The following is an 18,250-nucleotide window of genomic DNA, read 5'->3' as shown; positions in this document are numbered from 1 at the left end:
TTTCTTTCATCTAACAAGATATCTGGAGATAAGTGGCGGCAGGTAGACACTCAGCAACTCAAAGACGGCCCATCTCTGCAAGTCCCCTGACCATTTCCTCATGGCCTCAAAATGGCTGCTGTAGTTCCTAGCCATTGCATCTGTATACCACATCTGAAATGCAAAAATGTGAAAATAAAACAAAAAAATTTTTTTTAAAGAAAAGCGTACTTTCCACTGGACTAAATCCCTTCAGAGAACCCTTCCTGGAAGCCCTTAGACAACAACTTCTACTTGTAACTCATCAACCATCCCTATTTGCACCATCAGAAGATAGGAAATGGTTTTTTTTAGTTTGCTTTATCCTGAGCTCAGTGGCTTCTCCTCTTGGGTTTCCACAGGTAAACTGAGCACCTCTGAGCACCCAAGGAAGCAGTCAGCCCAACGGAGACTCTGATGTATTACAAAAGAGTATTTTCTGAGGAAATTCTAGAGGATGCATCTGGGGCTTGGCAGTAAGATTTAAGAATAGACTTACAAGGCCAGCTACCATCCCCTTGGGTATTTGTTTGTGCAAATGATATTTATAATTCTCAAACAGGTGAAGGCTTTCACAGGTAGTCATTTAGTTGGCTTCTACAAACAGCAACTTTCTTCAAGTCGTCTTTAATTGCTCCTTTCCAATTATAGAACGTCTATATTTATAGGCATCAGCTCCACTTCATTGTCAATACTTTGTCTCTGCTAATTGAAAGAGATTTTCTTTCTCAATGTTGGATAGCATCACTAGGGACTCAAATTCTCTAGCCTGATGCAAAGGCGACAAAAACCAGCCTGAACAACCGCAGAATAGCGCCCCTAACCACATCGCACACCCATCAGGGCTTCCAGGAGAAATCCGGAGCCCCTCAATGTCCTCTACCACCGCCTCTAGGTTATGATTCCCCCATTTTCCCCTGCATTCTCCATGCAGGTTCCCTGTCCTCCCCAGCCAAGAAAAGCAGAATGTCACCAGGGAAGGATCTGGTTATTGAATGAAGTGTCGTCCCTAAAAACAAGACACAGTAAGGGCCAACTCATTTGAACACCAGTTGGCTGCTGGCTCTCATTACCCTGGTTCCTGCCTGTTGCAAGCTGACTATCCCATTTTTGCCTTGATCCTGACAATAAACCTAGAGGACCTCTCCAAAGCCAAATCTTAAGTCAGTGAGAATCCATCACACTGCTAGCACTTAAGGAACCCCTCTCGCATCAGTGTGATATGGATGTGAGGTATTTCCCTGATATTAAGACACACAGCTGGAAATCAGTCTTTCGTTCAGCTTCAGGCAGTCATGCCTGCAATTCTAGAACAGGAAGATAAGGATATTATTACTTTCAGTAAAAGGAGCAAAAGAACCATCTCCCTGTATTGCATTTGGGATGCAAATGTGCCTTCCTAAAGACAACTTGTCGGAAAGGAAGTGACTGAGGCACTTAATCGGATTCATTAAGAGGCAGTCTGCTAACTGGAAATAACCAAAATATATTACCTTTCATCTTTGCTCGGTAATCCACACAATTTATACTTCTTGCCTATTAAGGTTAAGACTGTTACAGAATGAGCAAAACCAGAAAACAGATTCTAAAAGACATGAAAAGTTTTACTCTGCTTGGTTACAGGATTTACAATTATTTGCATAAGAAATCGGAGAAAAACACTTTCAGTTGCAGGAGCAAAGTAATTTACAAGATTCCTAAATCCCTGTTGTTTAGTAAAATTAGATCTTTACCTGCAGTGTCTGAAATTCCAACAACATAATCTTTCAAATCAAAATGGGTGGCAGGTCCTAAAATATGTACTGCAATCTGTCACTTAAAAATAATAGCAAAAAAAAAAAAAAAAAATTATCATCCAAAGTGACTGACAACACAAAACTACAGAAGTGTACCAACTTCTGTTTGGCACTAATTACAATTAGCAAAATCTCATTTCTGAAATCCTTCCCACTCCCCCTTCCTCCTCCACCTTCTCTAATTCCAAAGTCTTCAGAGTCTACCCAAACCTAAGTCTTTCGATTCAGCACAAAAAATGCCTTTTCACCTGACAACTAAGAATTAGTTCTTTGATTACTCACTCAGCATGGTTGCAGGACAGCGAGGCAAGAGAAGGCAACCAACCACAAAAGAAACTGAAGGCTTCGTTTCCATCCTCCAGAAACCAAATGTGCTTGGGAAAAAAAAAAAAACCCTAAGTAAAAGAACACCTAAGTAAATGATCGCATAACTGGGCCCGGCAAATGTTATCATTGTGGTGTCTAAGAGCCCCGAGGTTAGGGAAATCAGTCTTGGCCAGATTAAGTGAAGACTTCCAAGAAATACTTTCAAGAACTGAGGCACCTGGGTGGCTGAGTTGGTTAAGCATCTGACTCTTGATTTTGGCCCAGGTCATAATCTCAGGGTCCTAACTTCGAGCGCTGTGTCAGGCTCCATGCCAGAAATGGAACCTGCTTAATTTTCTCTCCTTCTGGGCACCTGGGTGGCTCAGTGGGTTAAACCTCTGCCTTTGGCTCAGGTCATGATCTCGGGGTCCTGGGATCTAGCCCCGCCTCGGGCTCTCTGCTCAGCAGGGAGCCTGCCCGCACACCCCCCACCCCCATGCCTGGTTGTGATCTCTATCTGTCAAATAAACAAATAGAATCTTTTTTTAAAAAAAAGATTCTCTCCTTCCCTCTTTTTCTCTTTCCCTTTCCTCCCTCATTCTCCTCCTCCCCCTCTCTAAATAAATAAAGAAAGATTAAAACTAATAAAAAAAAGAAGTACTTTCAAGAATTAGAAGAAGGGGGCACCTGTCTGGCTCAGTTGGTGGACCATGCTTGGGGACTCTTGATCTTGGGTTGTAAATTCAAGCCCCACACTGTGTGTAGAGATTATTTAGAAATAAAATCTTAAGGGGTGCCTAGGTGGCTCAGCTGGCTACGCATCTGCCTTCAGCTCAAGTCATGTTCTCAGGGTCCTGGGATTGAGCTCCTTGTCCAGCTCCCCCTGCTCAGCAGAGAATCTGCTTCTCCCTCTCCCTGTCCCCCTCCTCCAGCTCAGGCTCTCTGACTCTCTCTCTTTGCCAAATAAAGAACTAAAATCTTTTTTTAAAAAAACTAAAAAAATAAAATAAAATCCTAAAAAAGAAAAAAGAAAAGAAAAGAATTCCAAGGACAGGGACTGTAGAGAGAATAATCACATCATAATGAAATGGGCATTTACCTGATGTCAAGCTCTGTGAAGGCTCAAATGTACCCTCCTTAACCCAATAGACAACCACATGGGTCAGCTATGATCCTTGCTGCACACTTAGGAAAACAGAGAATCAGAGGAACACACCAAGATCACCTAACCAGGACAGCTCAGACTAAGATACATCTATTGATGCTTTCATTCACTCATTCAAATACTATAATTATTCTAACTTCAACCCCCCATACAGAGAGAAGACCTTAGAAGAAAACATCTATATATGGAAAAGAATGTGTCCCAGTTTCCCCTGGCACAAAAAAAGAAAAGAAGGGGAGGAGGGAGGGAGGGGAGAAAAAAAAAAGAACAAGAAAAAAAAAATAACTGAGATAAATCAGAAAGTAAACTTCTAAGACAGAACATCCAGATAGAACCTGAGCTGTCCACTTTCGTAGACTTAATTCTAGTCCAGCCTACACTCTGTATCCAGAGAGGAAAACCACTTCTGAATGTCTAGTATCAATCCAATCCCATCAGCATCTCCCACCACACAATCATAGTCAAGGTTCAAGATTAAGACACTTCCATGGAAAGAAGGGCAGCCCAAAGTTCTCCATGATCTGAAAATGTCACCTAAGGCAACATTAGCTAGCACCTGTCACTTCCAGCAGGGAGAACCCAAGGGCTACACACCCAGGTTCCTTAGGGACGGGAGGAAAAAAAAAAATTAATCTTCTATCATAACACTTTTTACTTCATGGATCCCATTTCTTTATGTTTTATAGTTCACATAACATTTTGGTATAAGACCACATATCCAATATCGACAAACAGACGTACGCTGGGGCCATGGGTCCAATTTTTTTCCTGATAAGACAGTGAATAAGATCAGTGAAGATCGGGGTGCCTGGGTGGCTTAGTTGGTTAAGCGTCTGCCTTCAGCTCAGGTCATGATCCCAGAGTCCTAGGATCGGGCCCCGCATCGGGCTCCTTGCTCTGTGGGAAGCCTGCTTCTCCTTCTCCCACTCCCCCTGCTTGTATTCCCTCTCTTCCTGTCTCTGTCAAATAAGTAAGTAAAATCTTAAAAAAAAAAATTTTTTTTTTTTAAATGATCAGTGAAGATCACTGATCCCAAAAGGAGAACCCAATACCTTCCAATACCCTCACAATAGCCCAAGGAAATGACACAACTCTGGAACCACTCCATTAACTAGAGGGGGGAAAAAAAGCAGCAGCAACAAAAGCTCAAGTTGCATTTTAGTCTCTCTTTGAAAGGTATTTGATGCCTAGCTGATTCTGGGCACAAACAATGGCTGACCATTACAAATCTATGGGGCCACCTCATTATGAGTTCATACTGCAACCAAATCCCATTTTCCCTCTGCAAATTCAATTCACATCAATAGCCCTATATATCACTGGCTACTGCTGTTGGCTGCCTGATTTTGAAACATAAAATTTTTTTTGAAAGATTACTGCCAACACATAATAGGCAAACTGCAATTTCAATTCCCTACACATGTGCTCAAAGGGGGGGGAGGGATACAAGCTACAAAATGTAAATGAAGCCTGTTGTTATCAGCTGTTTATAAGCCCCATGACGTCCTTCTCCCCTTATTCCTCCAGTCACGTAAGGCAGGAAAATAACATCAGAAGTGCCACCATTCAAGAAAGTCCTTTTTATTATTCTACTCAATCCTAGTTGCCTGGTCTCTTTATTTTCTGAGGTGTGTACACAAAATGCAACAAAATTAAGCAGTGGGGTCTGTACACAGCCAGTCTTCATTAGGCAGAAACCAGGGTGGAGGCGGAACGTTACGGCCGGACGTTGCTTACGATGTGACTTTCATCATCAGCTTGTTAGGAAGTCATTGCTTACAAGAGCTAACAGGAAAGTGTGCCGTCCACTCTGAGGCCGACTTCCGGGGTGGAACAGAGTAATGCACTGTCACCCAACCCCGGGAAGCAAACCCCCTACAGGTCCTGTCGCAGATTTCTTGCTCTTCCCTAACACACCGCTCACCTTTGACTTCCCAACTGAATTCTTCCAGAAAACACGACTGTTTTTATCAACTCGTGTTTAATATCATATACTACCCACCAGTGCTATAATGGGAGGATGAAATACAAGGAGATCCGTGGCAAATCTGGGCCCATCTTTACTGTGGAAGACAAAGAGAAGCGTGATGAGTTCACTGTTTGTTGCTGGGTCTCTCCACAGCCTCACTATTGACATTTTGCACCAGATAATTCTTTCCTGTGGGAGACTGTCCTGTGCCCAGTAGGATGTTTAGCACCATCTCTGACCTCTCCTACCAAGTGGCACCACCTCCCAGTCCTGACAATCAGAAATGCTTCCAGACATTGCCAAAATATCCCCTGAAGGGAGACAGGGGGCAAAATTAGGAACCCCTGGTTGCCAACCACTGGCCTACTGGGTCTATGTGCCATCAACAGGCAGAAATTGTGTGTACATGGTTCCTCTAAGCTGGGAACAGCATGCTAAAAATCCACTGAACACCCAGGCAATGGTCTTATCATGTCCATAAACCTTTCTGGGACACTGAACAAAATCAAGTTAGCCTACCAAACAGAAGGGATGCTACGGTACTAATTTTGACCAGTAAAATCTTCTATCAGTCAAAAGTACCCTTTTTATTTAAAAAAAAAAAAAAAAGACACCAAACCTGTCACTCTATTATTGCATTGGCTCAAAAACTATTCAGAGAACACCACCTGAAAAATATTTGTCATGGGTTTTCCATATTCATCAGCAGAAAGCTTCCAGAAAGTTCGGCTTTGTGGGCCAAAATTTTTCATTTACTCAATTGTTAATAAACCCTTAAGAAAAATTTCTTCAGAGTCAAGCCCCCCAATAGAAGATGGATGAATACGCTCTGATATTTAGTTGAACGTCAACAAAGAGATGAAAAGGCTTTGAGGGGTTTTTTCCCCCTAAACAACCACCGTGGAACTTCTGCAAACCAACACTAAAAAAGACAATTTTTATTTAACAGTTAAAGAAACCAGCTTCCAAAAGCTCAATTGCCATCTGCAATTATAATCAGGCCTAATTTAGAATACCCCACCATGTTTTAGTCTTAATTAAAAATGGCACATCCTTGCAAGGGAATGCAATGTGAATTCACAATTCAATACAAGAAGAAGACGCACGCACATTTCTAATGCTGGAGTCTCGGCTTGGGAGACTGTAAACTGGTGAGTTCCACCAGTTTCCTAATGGATGTAACTTCAGCATAAACTTTATTTAACTCTCCTATTTTAAATTAGAAAGGCATGTGGATTATGTTAAGACAATTTGCCAGAAAGACAAATGGATTTTTTAAGCCTGCCATCTTTCACCCAGCCCACGGCTGATGGTGTATCCCAGCCACTATTATCTTTCCTCTGCATAAAAGGCACCACGCTTCCGTGTAATACTTCCACTGATGCAAAATAGTTTTCCACCACAAGAAATAATAAGATTTACCAAGTACCACTTGGCCTTTTTGTACGTTTCATAATTAGTTATAATAATGTGTCCCCACACATTTATAATTCAGTGTAATTTTTAGATTACAATTCCTTAATATGGTCTCCAGCACAATCAGCCCTCTCCCTGCCTACAGAACATTAATGCCGACATTATCTGAACACTGCCATACAAACTCCCAGTGTCAGTCAAAACCCTCTAAAATAAGATAAATACAGAGAAGACGGAGGACGGAGGGCCTAAGAACAACACAGGCACACCTTTAACCTGCAGGATGAAAGAGAAGTTGTTCTCACGTCTATCCACGACACGGTGACTCCTTGTAAAAATCTAACCTCTTCCAAAATTTGTTAGCATTGGATTCCGGCTTCCCTGCTGGAGCAGAGCCTCTGGCGAAGAAGGCAAGAGGGGGTGGAAAGCTGTAAACAGTAAGTGTGCCTCCCATGAAAGCCTGTAAAATTAAGCCTCTCTCAGTTGGACAATTAGCTTTATGTAGCTAATCAGGAAGAAAGAAATGAAGGCCATCTGGTTCCTGGAAGAAGTTCTGTATCTGATTAACACTATCTTCTTGAAAGTAAACTTCCTATGTACAAGAGGCCAAGAGAAAGCAAGGAGAGAGAAATGCCCTTTTAGGTGGTCTCTAATACTCTGATAGAATCACACGCAGATCAAGCCCCAGTTTTATCCAGAAGCAACAGAAGAGTGATTACATGGTGGCGCCCTAACTGGACCGACCTCATTTGATGCCTAGCTCTGCCACTTACTGACGGGTTAGCCTGCGTCAATCTGACCTCTTCCTCGTAGAAAGGATAATTGGCCCCTCCATCTAGGTCCTTTGCCAGTCAACTTTGCAGTTCTTTCTATGGTGGATTTCTCTGTCTCTTGGGGCTTGGCCATGGGATGTGGCTTAGGTTAATGAATTTATTAATCAAGAGTGAATTTATGAGGCACCTGGGTGGCTCAGTGGGTTAAAGCTCTGCCTTCCACTAAGGTCATGATCCTGGGGTCCTGGGATGGAGCCCCACATCAGGCTCTCTGCTGAGCAGAGAGCCTGCTTCCCTTCCTCTCTCTCTCTCTGCCTGCCTATCTGCCTACTTGTGATCTCTTGTCTCTCAAATAAATAAATAAATAATCTTTTTTTTTTTTAAAGAGTAAATTTATTACAAAAATATGAGACTGTCACTCAAATTCCAAGAGCAGGGATACATCTAGCCTCAGACACAAACTAGGAACAGGCTCTCAAGCCCTCTATGAAGCCTCCACCAGTCCTCTGCCTCCAGCCCCTCTGTCCATCTACTTTATTCCCTCTTACTGAACCAAGCTTTCTCTGCCTTCCCGTGCCAATGGCAGGAAGTCAACTACCGGTAGCACCCTTTCTCAAACCTCCTTGGTTCAACACAGCAGCATCCCTGAGAGAGCAGCAACAGCACCTTAAGTCCCCAGGTAGGTTAGAAGCCCACCATCAACCAATCCAGCATAGTCAGGGATAAAGTCATCAGCACCACCATATAAAATGTGGGTACCTGATGTACAGCATAAGTCAATGAAGAGAAGTGAAAAGTAGCCTACATACACCACTTGCCACACAAGATGCCCTGGCATGGGGCTGTTCTCTGCCAGGAGGAGAATGTACCATTTTCTTTGCACAAAGGTACCATCTGTCCAGAAGTGTGGTGAAGAGGACATCTATACCTGAGGAGGAGAAGGGCTTGGCATGGAGTGTTGGTATCTCCGAGTTGAGTAGAGTGTCTTTATGAAAGAGTGGCCTGGCATGGGGTGGGATGATTGAATAAGGAAATCTATTTAAGATAATGGGAACCAGCTTACTCACTGTCAAGAGAAAGTAGTTATGAATACAGAAATGAGAAAACAAAGTTGAACCATGTGTTGTTGAAATGGAATTGGAGGTAATGAATTTACAATTTTTAATACATAAAAATAGAGAAATAGGGACGCCTGGGTGGCTCAGTTGGTTAAGCAGCTGCCTTCAACTCAGGTCATGATCCCAGCGTCCTGGGATCGAGTCCCGCATCGGGCTCCTTGCTCCGCGGGGAACCTGCTTCTCCCTCTGACTCTGCCTTCCACTCTATCTGCCTGTGCTCACTCTCGCTCGCTCTCTCTCTCTCTCTGACAAATAAATAAATAAATAAATCTTTAAAAAAAAAAAATATAGAGAAATAAATACAAATGTACACATATATATACATATGTGTGTGTGTGTGTGTGTGTGTGTGTGTGTGTATAAAATAATCCTTTGATGTGTCCACTGAACAGGTCTGGAAGCCATAACATCTCACAAGCAATGAACACACCTAATGCCCAGATCTTGGTTTCTAAATACCATTCTCCCCTAAAAGGAATCTCAGCTCCCTGACTCCTCAGCAACGTAGCCAAATCCAGGCCTGGGACCAGCAAAAGCACAAGATGAACCTGGAACTTCTTGTTCCAAAAAGTAAGGACGAACAATGATGGCAACACACGTCAAAGGACAGGGGAATCAGCTGGAAGGAACTCCCGCTATCTAAACAAGGGGAGAATCTGAGCATCAAAATAATGGTAAAAGATGATAACCTGCTAAATAAATAGAAATCCATGAGTCCAAAACTGGCATGATAAAACAAACAAGTTGAAAGTTTAGGAAGGGTCTAAAAGTATCATTCCACAAAATACTACAAAAGAGAAAAGAGTAACTTTACAATAAAGAAGTCTGGCACATGCTGCCTTTATAAATGATCAAAGGGAACATCTCCAGCAACGGACCTATGGAAATCATGGGCCACCTGACAGGATGCAACGGAAGGAACAGGGTTCACTTCTGTTGGTATTCCCGCCCTGACACATAACCTGAATCTAATTGTAAGGAAGCGTCAGACAAACCCAAATTGATAGACAATATATAAAATAACTGGCCTGTTATCTCCAAAATTATCAAGGTCCTAAAAGTCCAGGAAAGCCTGAGAAACTGTTCCAGAAACCAAGGAGGGGACACCTGGGTGGCTCAGTTGGTTAAGCGGCTGCTTTCGGCTCAGGTCATGATCCCAGTGTCCTGGGATCGAGTCCCACATCAGGCACCTTGCTCAGCAGGGAGCCTGCTTCTCCTTCTGTCTCTGCCTGCCACTCTGTCTGCCTGTGTTCACTCTCTCTGACAAATAAATAAATAAAATCTTAAAAAAAAAAAAAGAAAGAAAGAAAGAAAGAAAAGAAAAGAAAAAAGAAACCAAGGAGACTAACAACTAGCCCTTGATTCCAAATGGCTCCTTTTTCCATTGGGACAATCTCAGCAAATTCGAATGAGGCCTGAGGATTAGATGAGAGTATGGTATCAAAGGTAATTTCCGGATTTTGATGGGTGGATGGTGACATGATAGGAGAATGTCCTTGTTTAGGAGATACGCATGCAGAAAACACACATAAAAGTGTTCAGAGAAGACAGGGCATCAGCCTGGCAAGGAATTCAACCTGTTTCGTGGGGGTGGGGGGGGTGTCATATTTGTTGTTGCTTTTTTTTTTTTCTATGATTTAAAAAAAGCTTTTCCAACCTGTAATGGGTAGAGTGCAAGGTGGTGATGGATGGAAAGGGTGGGACCTTTCAGAAGCTGGATGATGACAGTCACTCAGAAAGGGCATTTAAGTTGGGATATACAAGAGAAGAAGCCAGAACACAAAACTCCAATAGGAAGAGATAATAATTACTATGCTAATTTTAGAACAAAACAGTACCATCATCGGACTCTTACACAGTGCTTACTGAGTGCAAAGCAATGGTCTAAATTCTTTCCATATTTTCACTCACTTATTCCTCACAACTTTACCTAGGATTATTACTAAGTATTATCAACTAGAATTATTATTACACCCACCTTAAAGGTGAGCAAACTGAGGCACAGAAAGGCTTCAGTAACTTATCTGGGTCACAAGGCTGCTTAGTAACACAGCCAGGATTTGAACCTACCCGTCTGGCTCCAGGGTCTAGACTCAGCTACTACACCATCAGGATTACCCCAAGTGAGTAACTGCATAGGGCAGGACCGGTAGGTGAGAGTCTGGATTTTGCCATGTGTAATGAGCAGGAAGATATTGCTGAAAGCAGAGAGACACTTCAAAAGGGCTGGTCATTGTTTTAACTCCGGCAGGACAGTGGCCTTGACAAAGTCAGGAAAAGAAGAGACAGAGAACACTGGCTAGAGGGAGTCAACATTTAAAATGTGGAGTAAAAGGGGCAGCTTGATGGCTCTGTCGTTAAGCATCTGCCTTCGGCTCAGGTCATGATTCCGGGGTCCTGGGACTGAGCCCCGCATCTGGCTCCCTGTCTGCTTCTCCCTCTCTCACTCCCCCTGCTTGTGCTCCCTCTCTCGCTGTGTCTCTGTCAAATAATAAATAAATTCTTTAAAAAAAAGTAAAATGTGGAGTAAAAGCAACAGGACCTGGGTGATTGTTCCAGAAGGCCAGGAGACTACCTTTTAAATAAAACTATATTCAGGGGCGCCTGGGTGGCTCAGTGGGTTAAAGCCTCTGCCTTTGGCTCGGGTCATGATCCCAGGGTCCTGGGATCGAGCCCCACATCAGGCTCTCTGCTCAGCAGGGAGCCTGCTTCTCCGTCTCTCTCTCTGCCTGCCTCTCTCCCTACTTGTGATCTCTATCTGTCAAATAAATAAATAAAATCTTTTTAAAAAAAATTAAAAAAAAAACTATATTCACCATCCAAGTTCCTTGGATGGATGAGATGGCACACAGAGAGGTCACAGTATATTGCTGGTAGTTTTCTGTTCCAGTCAACTCACAATTCTTCCTTCCTTCCTTCCTTCCCTCCCCATGCCCCCCTTCCTTTCTTCCTTTCTTTTTTTTTTTTAAAAGCACAGAGAGCAAGAACTGACCCTCACCCTCTTCTATTCCAGGGCCTTTAGTCACCCAATAACATTTCATGTTTTAGTGATATGAAATCATGTTCAATTGAAGCAACTGTTTCCCCAGAAAATAAACAACGTCCAGTTCATTCTGATTTCATCGCTTTCCTCTATACAAAGAGACTTTCTCTCCCACCGATTAAGTCATTTGTTCTCCCCGAATCTCATCAAAGATTGTACCTGGCACTGTAATTGGGAGGTTTTAAATAGATAATTTAACCTTGAGAGGATGTTCATTTGACTCAACACATCCTTCCAATCTAAGAAACACACAAATTCTCTTACACTTCAGCATGTCTTTCTTTCATTGTGACAGCAGTGCCGAGAAATTCATCTCAAGGAGCTAATTGAGCCACAAGGGAATATTAATACCTAAATATTGAAGCGATCCTGATGCTCTGCTTAAAGGGAAGCTGGGTTTGCTAGATGAAAGGTTCCAAAATGCCTCTGGTCTATGCCTTTAAAAAAAAAAAAAAAAAGAAAGAAAGAAAGAAAATCCATGTCTTTAGCATATTTTCATCTCTCTGCATTAAGTCAGAAAGTAAAAGGTACAGTTTATGTCTCTTAAAAATGAGGAAAAAAAAAAATAAAAAGCAAGCTCTTTGCTTTCTACTGCCAGTAATTGCATCTGTTAGAATGCTGCTAGGTTTTTGAGTGTCCTGGTCTAAAGGTTGTGATTTTCTTCACTTTTGAATATGGAGGAATAAATGCTCTTTCAAGTCTTTGACAGTCTAAGTGTATCCCACTCTGCAGTGCGGACTATGGCTATAGAAACAGCATTGCACGCCGCAGGTCGGAAATTATACAGGGGTGAGCAGGATCCTAGGAATGGAGGGGACACAGCTGACCTGTTCTTTGTCATCCTCTCGTTCACGCCAAAGTCTGTTCCATCAAATGATTACAAGTACAAAAAAAAAAAAAAAAAAGAAAGAAAGAAAAAAAAAAAAATTAATTCCAGGAACCAGAGAATTCAGAAGGAGTAATAGGATCCATTCCCCCCCCCCCCACCAAGCTGATATCATCAAATTCTCTCACATGATTTACAACCTGGCAATCTATCTCTTTCCATTGATTATCCTGCTATTATGGGTTATAACTGCTCTCTGCCCATTCCAAGAACTCTGAAGTGTTGCACTGAGAATACACTAATGCACCTTTAATGCAGAGAAGACAGAGGGGGGAAAAAAAACACCTAAGGAGCAAAATAGGCCAGAGAATGTATAAAATTCAAGTCCCTTTCAAAAGCAGTGGAGAAGTTAACAGCTTTTCAGGGAGGCAATCAAGCCATTCAGGCCTAGCAGCTACTAAGGCTCGAGGCATTAACATTTCTAATTGGAAACAGGCCCTGGGCTACACTGAACCTGATATACCTCACTTTGGGCAAAGGCCGTCCCGTCCAAGAACACAGCACAGGAATCCGATCAAATTGCAAAGTCACCACCAATGTTACAGAAGATGCTTCCCATTCCAAGTCGCTGGCCAGACAAGTTTTGTAAATGACACCCTCCTCTGCTGCTTGGATTATAAAATACGTTTAGCAAAACCTTCATGGTGGGGTTGGTAAACTCCAGTCCATGGCCTCTTTCTGTATGGTCTGCGAACCAAGAATGGTTTTTTTGTTGTTGTTGTTGTTTTTGTTTTTGTTTTTTTGTTTTAAAGATTTTATTTATTTATTTGACAGAGAGAAATCACAAGTAGATGGAGAGGCAGGCAGAGAGAGAGAGAGAGGGAAGCGGGCTCCCTGCCGAGCAGAGAGCCCGATGCGGGACTCGATCTCAGGACCCTGAGATCATGACCTGAGCGGAAGGCAGCGGCTTAACCCACTGAGCCACCCAGGCGCCCAAGAATGGTTTTTATATTAAAAAAAAGAGAGAGAGAAAGAAATGGTTTTTATACTTTTTAATGGTTAGGGTGAGTCAAAAGAAGAATATTTTGTGACACATGAAAAATATATGAAATTCAAATTTCAGTGTCCATAAATAAAGTCTCATTGGAACACAGCCATGCCTATCTATTTCTGAGCTATAAAACAACCTAGATATATGGCGTGCAAGGTCAAAGACGTCTACCGTCTGGCTCTTTGTTGAAAAAGTCTGGCAATCCCTGCCGTCATTCAGCCACAAATTTTAGGAAAACAATTCCAAATAAACTGAAGGCCCACGAAAAACACATATAGTTACTAATAAATGAAAAATGGTTCTTTACCTTCTAAATAGGCTCCCTTCTCAGAAAACTCAGCAGAAACAACACAACATATGTACAAAAAGTGCCCCAAAAGGCTTTAAAGTTTGAGGATGGAGTTAGAAACAAAGCAGGGAAAAGATGAAAAAGGAAAAAAAAAAAAAAAAAGATGAACGTACCGTGAGGTCCGTCAGCCACTTTACATACATGATTCCTTTGATCCGCAGACCCACGTTCCGAGGAACAGTTACACCCATTTCACAGATGAAGAGACTGAGACCCACAGAGCTTGTCCAACACCCTCATGAGGTCCTCACAAGGTCACAGTAGTACATGGTGCCTTTAGAGCTCTGGTCCAGGTTTCACTGGCTCTTAACCCCATACTTTTAACGATTTCAAAATGATTAGGATTCCTGATCAAATACTCTTACTGCCTTTGCAATATGGAAAGAGAACGAGACAGTAAGAGGATAAATAACATTTAAGGGAAGGAGAGAACAACCCATCTTTGAAAGGAATGGTCATTTAACAGAGAAATATTTGTCTTATTAAATGCCGCGTGCTTTAGTGTGGGGCTCTTAAGTAACAATCGGTTCCTGTACTTACCATCACCCTGAGCACAGCCAAATCCATCTACGCAAACACGCTATATAATCTCTTTATCCATCTGCTATGAAGACCGCTGGCTACAGCCCAGCATCCTTGCCTCACAGAGTCTCCTTCCCCCAAGCTTACCTCCATAGGGCAATTTTTTTTATATCCAGCAATAAATCACTTGTAATCTCAGAGACACTGGCACTACATCTATCAAACGTTTCGGGTCTTCCAAAATCTCTTAACAAAGCCTGATGCTACAGCCAGTCGTAGTATCAGAGATCTTATTACCATTATTGTGACGCTGTCTAGTAGCAAACACACACAGAGCACTTAGAGTGTATCAGGCACTGTTCCAAGCTCTTAAAAATGGCCCATGCATTAAATTGTTAATGCAAACATCCTTACAAGGTTGGCACTACAATTATTTTTATTTTATAGATCAGGAAATTGAGGCACAGAAAAATCCAGCCATTTGCCAAGGACCCAAGGCCAGTAGGTGGCAGAGCTGGGATTCAAACCCAGTGTGGCATCAGCGTTCACACTGCTTACCAAGCACATTGCTTACTGCCTCTCCAAGCTAGATCAAATCATCATCATCATCATCATCATAAATGTATCAACTGTGCATGGGCAAGCTTATCTGTACTTTTAATAGCAGAAAGGTAGTCTTTAATTTTTAACAGCTGGAAAAAGGTTGGGAAGAATAATCTGCATAAACCAACAGAAATAAGAAAACCTCTTAATGTTATTCCTTGTTAAATGAAGAAGGAAGAGGAGGAGAAGAAGAAAAAATAACATCTGGAACATTTAGAGATAGTAGGGTGCTTCCAGCTGATTTACATTCAGAATAAAGGTCAAGCAGGGACCCCTTTCTGTTCTGTACTGTTCTAAAAGCCTGAAACACTGTGGATTATACAAAACACCGCTGAGCACGTTTCCTTTTCTTAAAGGTAATGAAGTCTATCAACCTGAAGAACAATTTTATCAACCTGAAGAACAGTTTTCCTAAATGGTAAAGGTCATAGTTTAGTTATCATTAATCCTTCTCTAACCCTTTAAAGAAATCAAAGGCCTCAGTTTCATGTTCAGGTTAATCTGACCACAAACCATTGACGGCAAACACGTGGTCCGCTCACCACTCTGGGCACCCGTGACACATATAATTGATGAGGTCTCTCTTCCCCATGGAGGCCGTCCTTCTCAACAGAAAGATGCAGTATTATACTAGACAATATTCCAAGGGGGCAACAGCAAGGGATCAGAGTAAAGACCTAAGAAGAAATCCTTCTATCATCTGGCCCTGAAGCAGTAACAGCCTAGCCTGGCACCCGGAAAGGCATCCTTTACCATCAATGGTTCATGGGGTCCACAAATGGACTGGCGTCTCCCCTAGTCTGCTTCTCAGGCACTCAGGCTACGTTCACTAAGACTTTATTATCACAAACAAAAGAAAGTCCAGTGGAAGGGCAGTCTTCATGAAGGGCTGGTTGATTCGGCCCCTCAAGGATGTCAACAACAATCCAGGTTCTCCTCTTCCCATCCAGGTTGGTCCTCAACTTTGACTTGATCCTCAGCCTAACAGCAAGACAGCTGCAATAGTTGTGGGTGGCCCACCTGATAGCACTGAGGGCAAGTAGGGACCACAGCTCCCCTGGCTTCAAGGGAAAATGCAGCTTTCCATGGGAGGGCCCAGCACGCACATCTTCGCCTTCCACTGGACAGAGTCAGGTCACACCGCCAAAATGCCAAACCAATCACTAGTAAGGGATAGAAACCCAAGAAACCCAACCCTGGACCTAGCTTTCCCCAGCTACAAGGGTCCACAGGGCAGGGTGAGCCCTGTTCAAAACTGAGGCTCTGTGAGGAAGAAGGAAATGGAGCCTGCAAGGCATCAAACAGCATCCACAGTAGGCCCTGTGAGCTGGGCGAGATGCACACCAGAGGCCCAAACTGAACACCCAGAGGATGAGCCTCGCCAAAAGATCATTACTTCAGCCTTCATGGTGTAATAAAAACTAAAGTCATTAGAAAAATTTTAAATCAGAAGTAATTCAGTGAAATTTAAAATCTCTGGTTTCTCTTGAAAATAGTGGAATGTTCTAACACTGGCTCAAATCCCCTCGGGGCAACAATCAAACTGAGTAGTGCAGGGAGGTTGTCTACTTCTCCAGAGTTCTGCCATTCCCTCTGGCTCTCCTCGCTCCTCTACGTTGAGCTTCCAGAGCCCAGAGGGCATTTATTTTAGTTTGCAACCTCAACATCAGCCATCCCAGAAACCAAACAGTAAGCCCTCAAACTGATAAAACCCAGCAAGAGGAAGGTCCATGTCTAGGCCTCTTCACAGAGAATTCAATTCCAAGGAGAAGCCGGGGGTTAAGGCTGGTTAGTAATAAAAAATTTCTAGCCACATCCTTAGATCCCCCTCCCACCCCCCAAAAAAGGTCATATAAGATTGAAAGAGTTTGGGGCACCTGAGTGGCTCAGGGGGTTAAAGCCTCTGCCTTCTGCTCAGGTATGATCCCAGGGTCCTGGGATTGAGCCCCGCATCAGGCAGTCTGCTTGGCGGGGAGCCTGCTTCCTCCTCTCTCTCTGCCTGCCTCTCTGCCTACTTGTGATCTCTGTCTGTCAAATAAATAAATAAAATCTTAAAAAAAAATAAAAATAAAAATAAATAAATAAATAAAATCTTAAAAAAAAAAAAAAAAAAGATTGAAAGAGTTTGCGAAGCTGCCTTTTAGTGGTAAAGAAATACCCTATAAAATGAGAGACGTCTGAGTTTTAGTGCGTTTGATGCATCATCGGCTAGCATTGGGCTCCAGGCATTTCGGTTTTAATGAATCCCAAAGAACACAGTTTGATCTGACTTCTTGAATTCATGTGTCATTTTCTCAGGACAACATCCCTAAGTCTTTAAAGGAGACCCATGTCAAGAAGACAGAAGATTTACACTAAAATGAAAAGCTACCGGGGACCGCCATTTCCCCAAAGCTTTAATTACTTCACAGATGGCTGTCCACACCACTTCTGTTTCACCAGCTATGGTGTTGAGGAAGGAGAATTAAGGAATACCGATTCTACCAAAGATGATTCATTAGGTTGTATCTATCACTCCAGGCCTCAAACTGGGTCTTTGTAATTCTCACCTGACAACACTCCCTCTCTCTTCCCTTGGCAAAGCCCCCTCTTTCCTAAAAGAAAGCTATTGCAAGAGCCTAATGTGGGGCTTCTACTCCTACCTCAGTCATAGTGGTGCAGGGACATGATCTGAGCTTTGTCTGGTTACTGGTCTAGCCCAGTGTGACCCAGGTCTTGATAATAAAGAGTAAGAAGATGCCTAGACTTAGGAAAAGTTTCTTTCCTCCGAAATAAGATTATATCATATAAACCTATAGGTGTTAGGGGAGTGAGGGTGGTTATCTATCAACATCACAAGAGCTAGCAGATGAGGCTATTAAAAAAGGGGAGAGGCCTGATAACATGGTTTGAAAATCTGGATCCAGCCATGCCTGAACCCATCATTGCTACACCCTTGTACTGTAGCACTGGTAATTTCTATATGCTTGACCTACTTTGTATTGCTTTCTCTTCCTCCCAAGTGAAAATGCAATTTTTTAAAATTAAGACTATCTTAGGGGCGCCTGGGTGGCTCAGTGGGTTAAGCCTCTGCCTTTGGCTCCTGTCATGGTCTCAGGGTCCTGGGATTGAGTCCCACATCTGGCTCTCTGCTTGGCAGGGAGCCTGCTTCCTCCTCTCTCTCTCTGCCTGCCTCTCTGCCTACTTGTGATCTCTCTCTGTCAAATAAATAAATCTTCCAAAAAAAAAAGAAGAAGAAGAAGAATATTTTAATAATCGAAAACAGAGGTTTGGAGATGAAGCCAGAGAACCAGGA

The 18,250-nt window shown here is 42.7% G+C and overlaps 1 protein-coding gene across 5 annotated transcripts in view; it reads right to left on the bottom strand.

The window, feature by feature from the left end:
* Positions 1-18,250, bottom strand: part of PTPRG (protein tyrosine phosphatase receptor type G) — a 703,069-nt gene that overhangs the window by 645,507 nt on the left and 39,312 nt on the right. For 3 of the 5 annotated variants that reach the window (XM_059161377.1, XM_059161376.1, XM_059161378.1), the window contains exon 2: positions 2,097-2,188. The exons of the other annotated variants lie outside the window; for them this stretch is intronic. In XM_059161377.1, the coding sequence (XP_059017360.1) occupies positions 2,097-2,188 (92 nt within the window). The remainder of the gene's footprint in view (positions 1-2,096; positions 2,189-18,250) is intronic. 5 annotated transcript variants of the gene reach the window in all.

The sequence above is a fragment of the Mustela lutreola genome, chromosome 2, assembly GCF_030435805.1.
Source record: "Mustela lutreola isolate mMusLut2 chromosome 2, mMusLut2.pri, whole genome shotgun sequence".
Classification (NCBI taxonomy): Eukaryota; Metazoa; Chordata; class Mammalia; order Carnivora; family Mustelidae; genus Mustela; species Mustela lutreola.
Note: the sequence above shows the minus strand (reverse complement) of the source record. Positions and strands in the feature narration are given on the sequence as shown.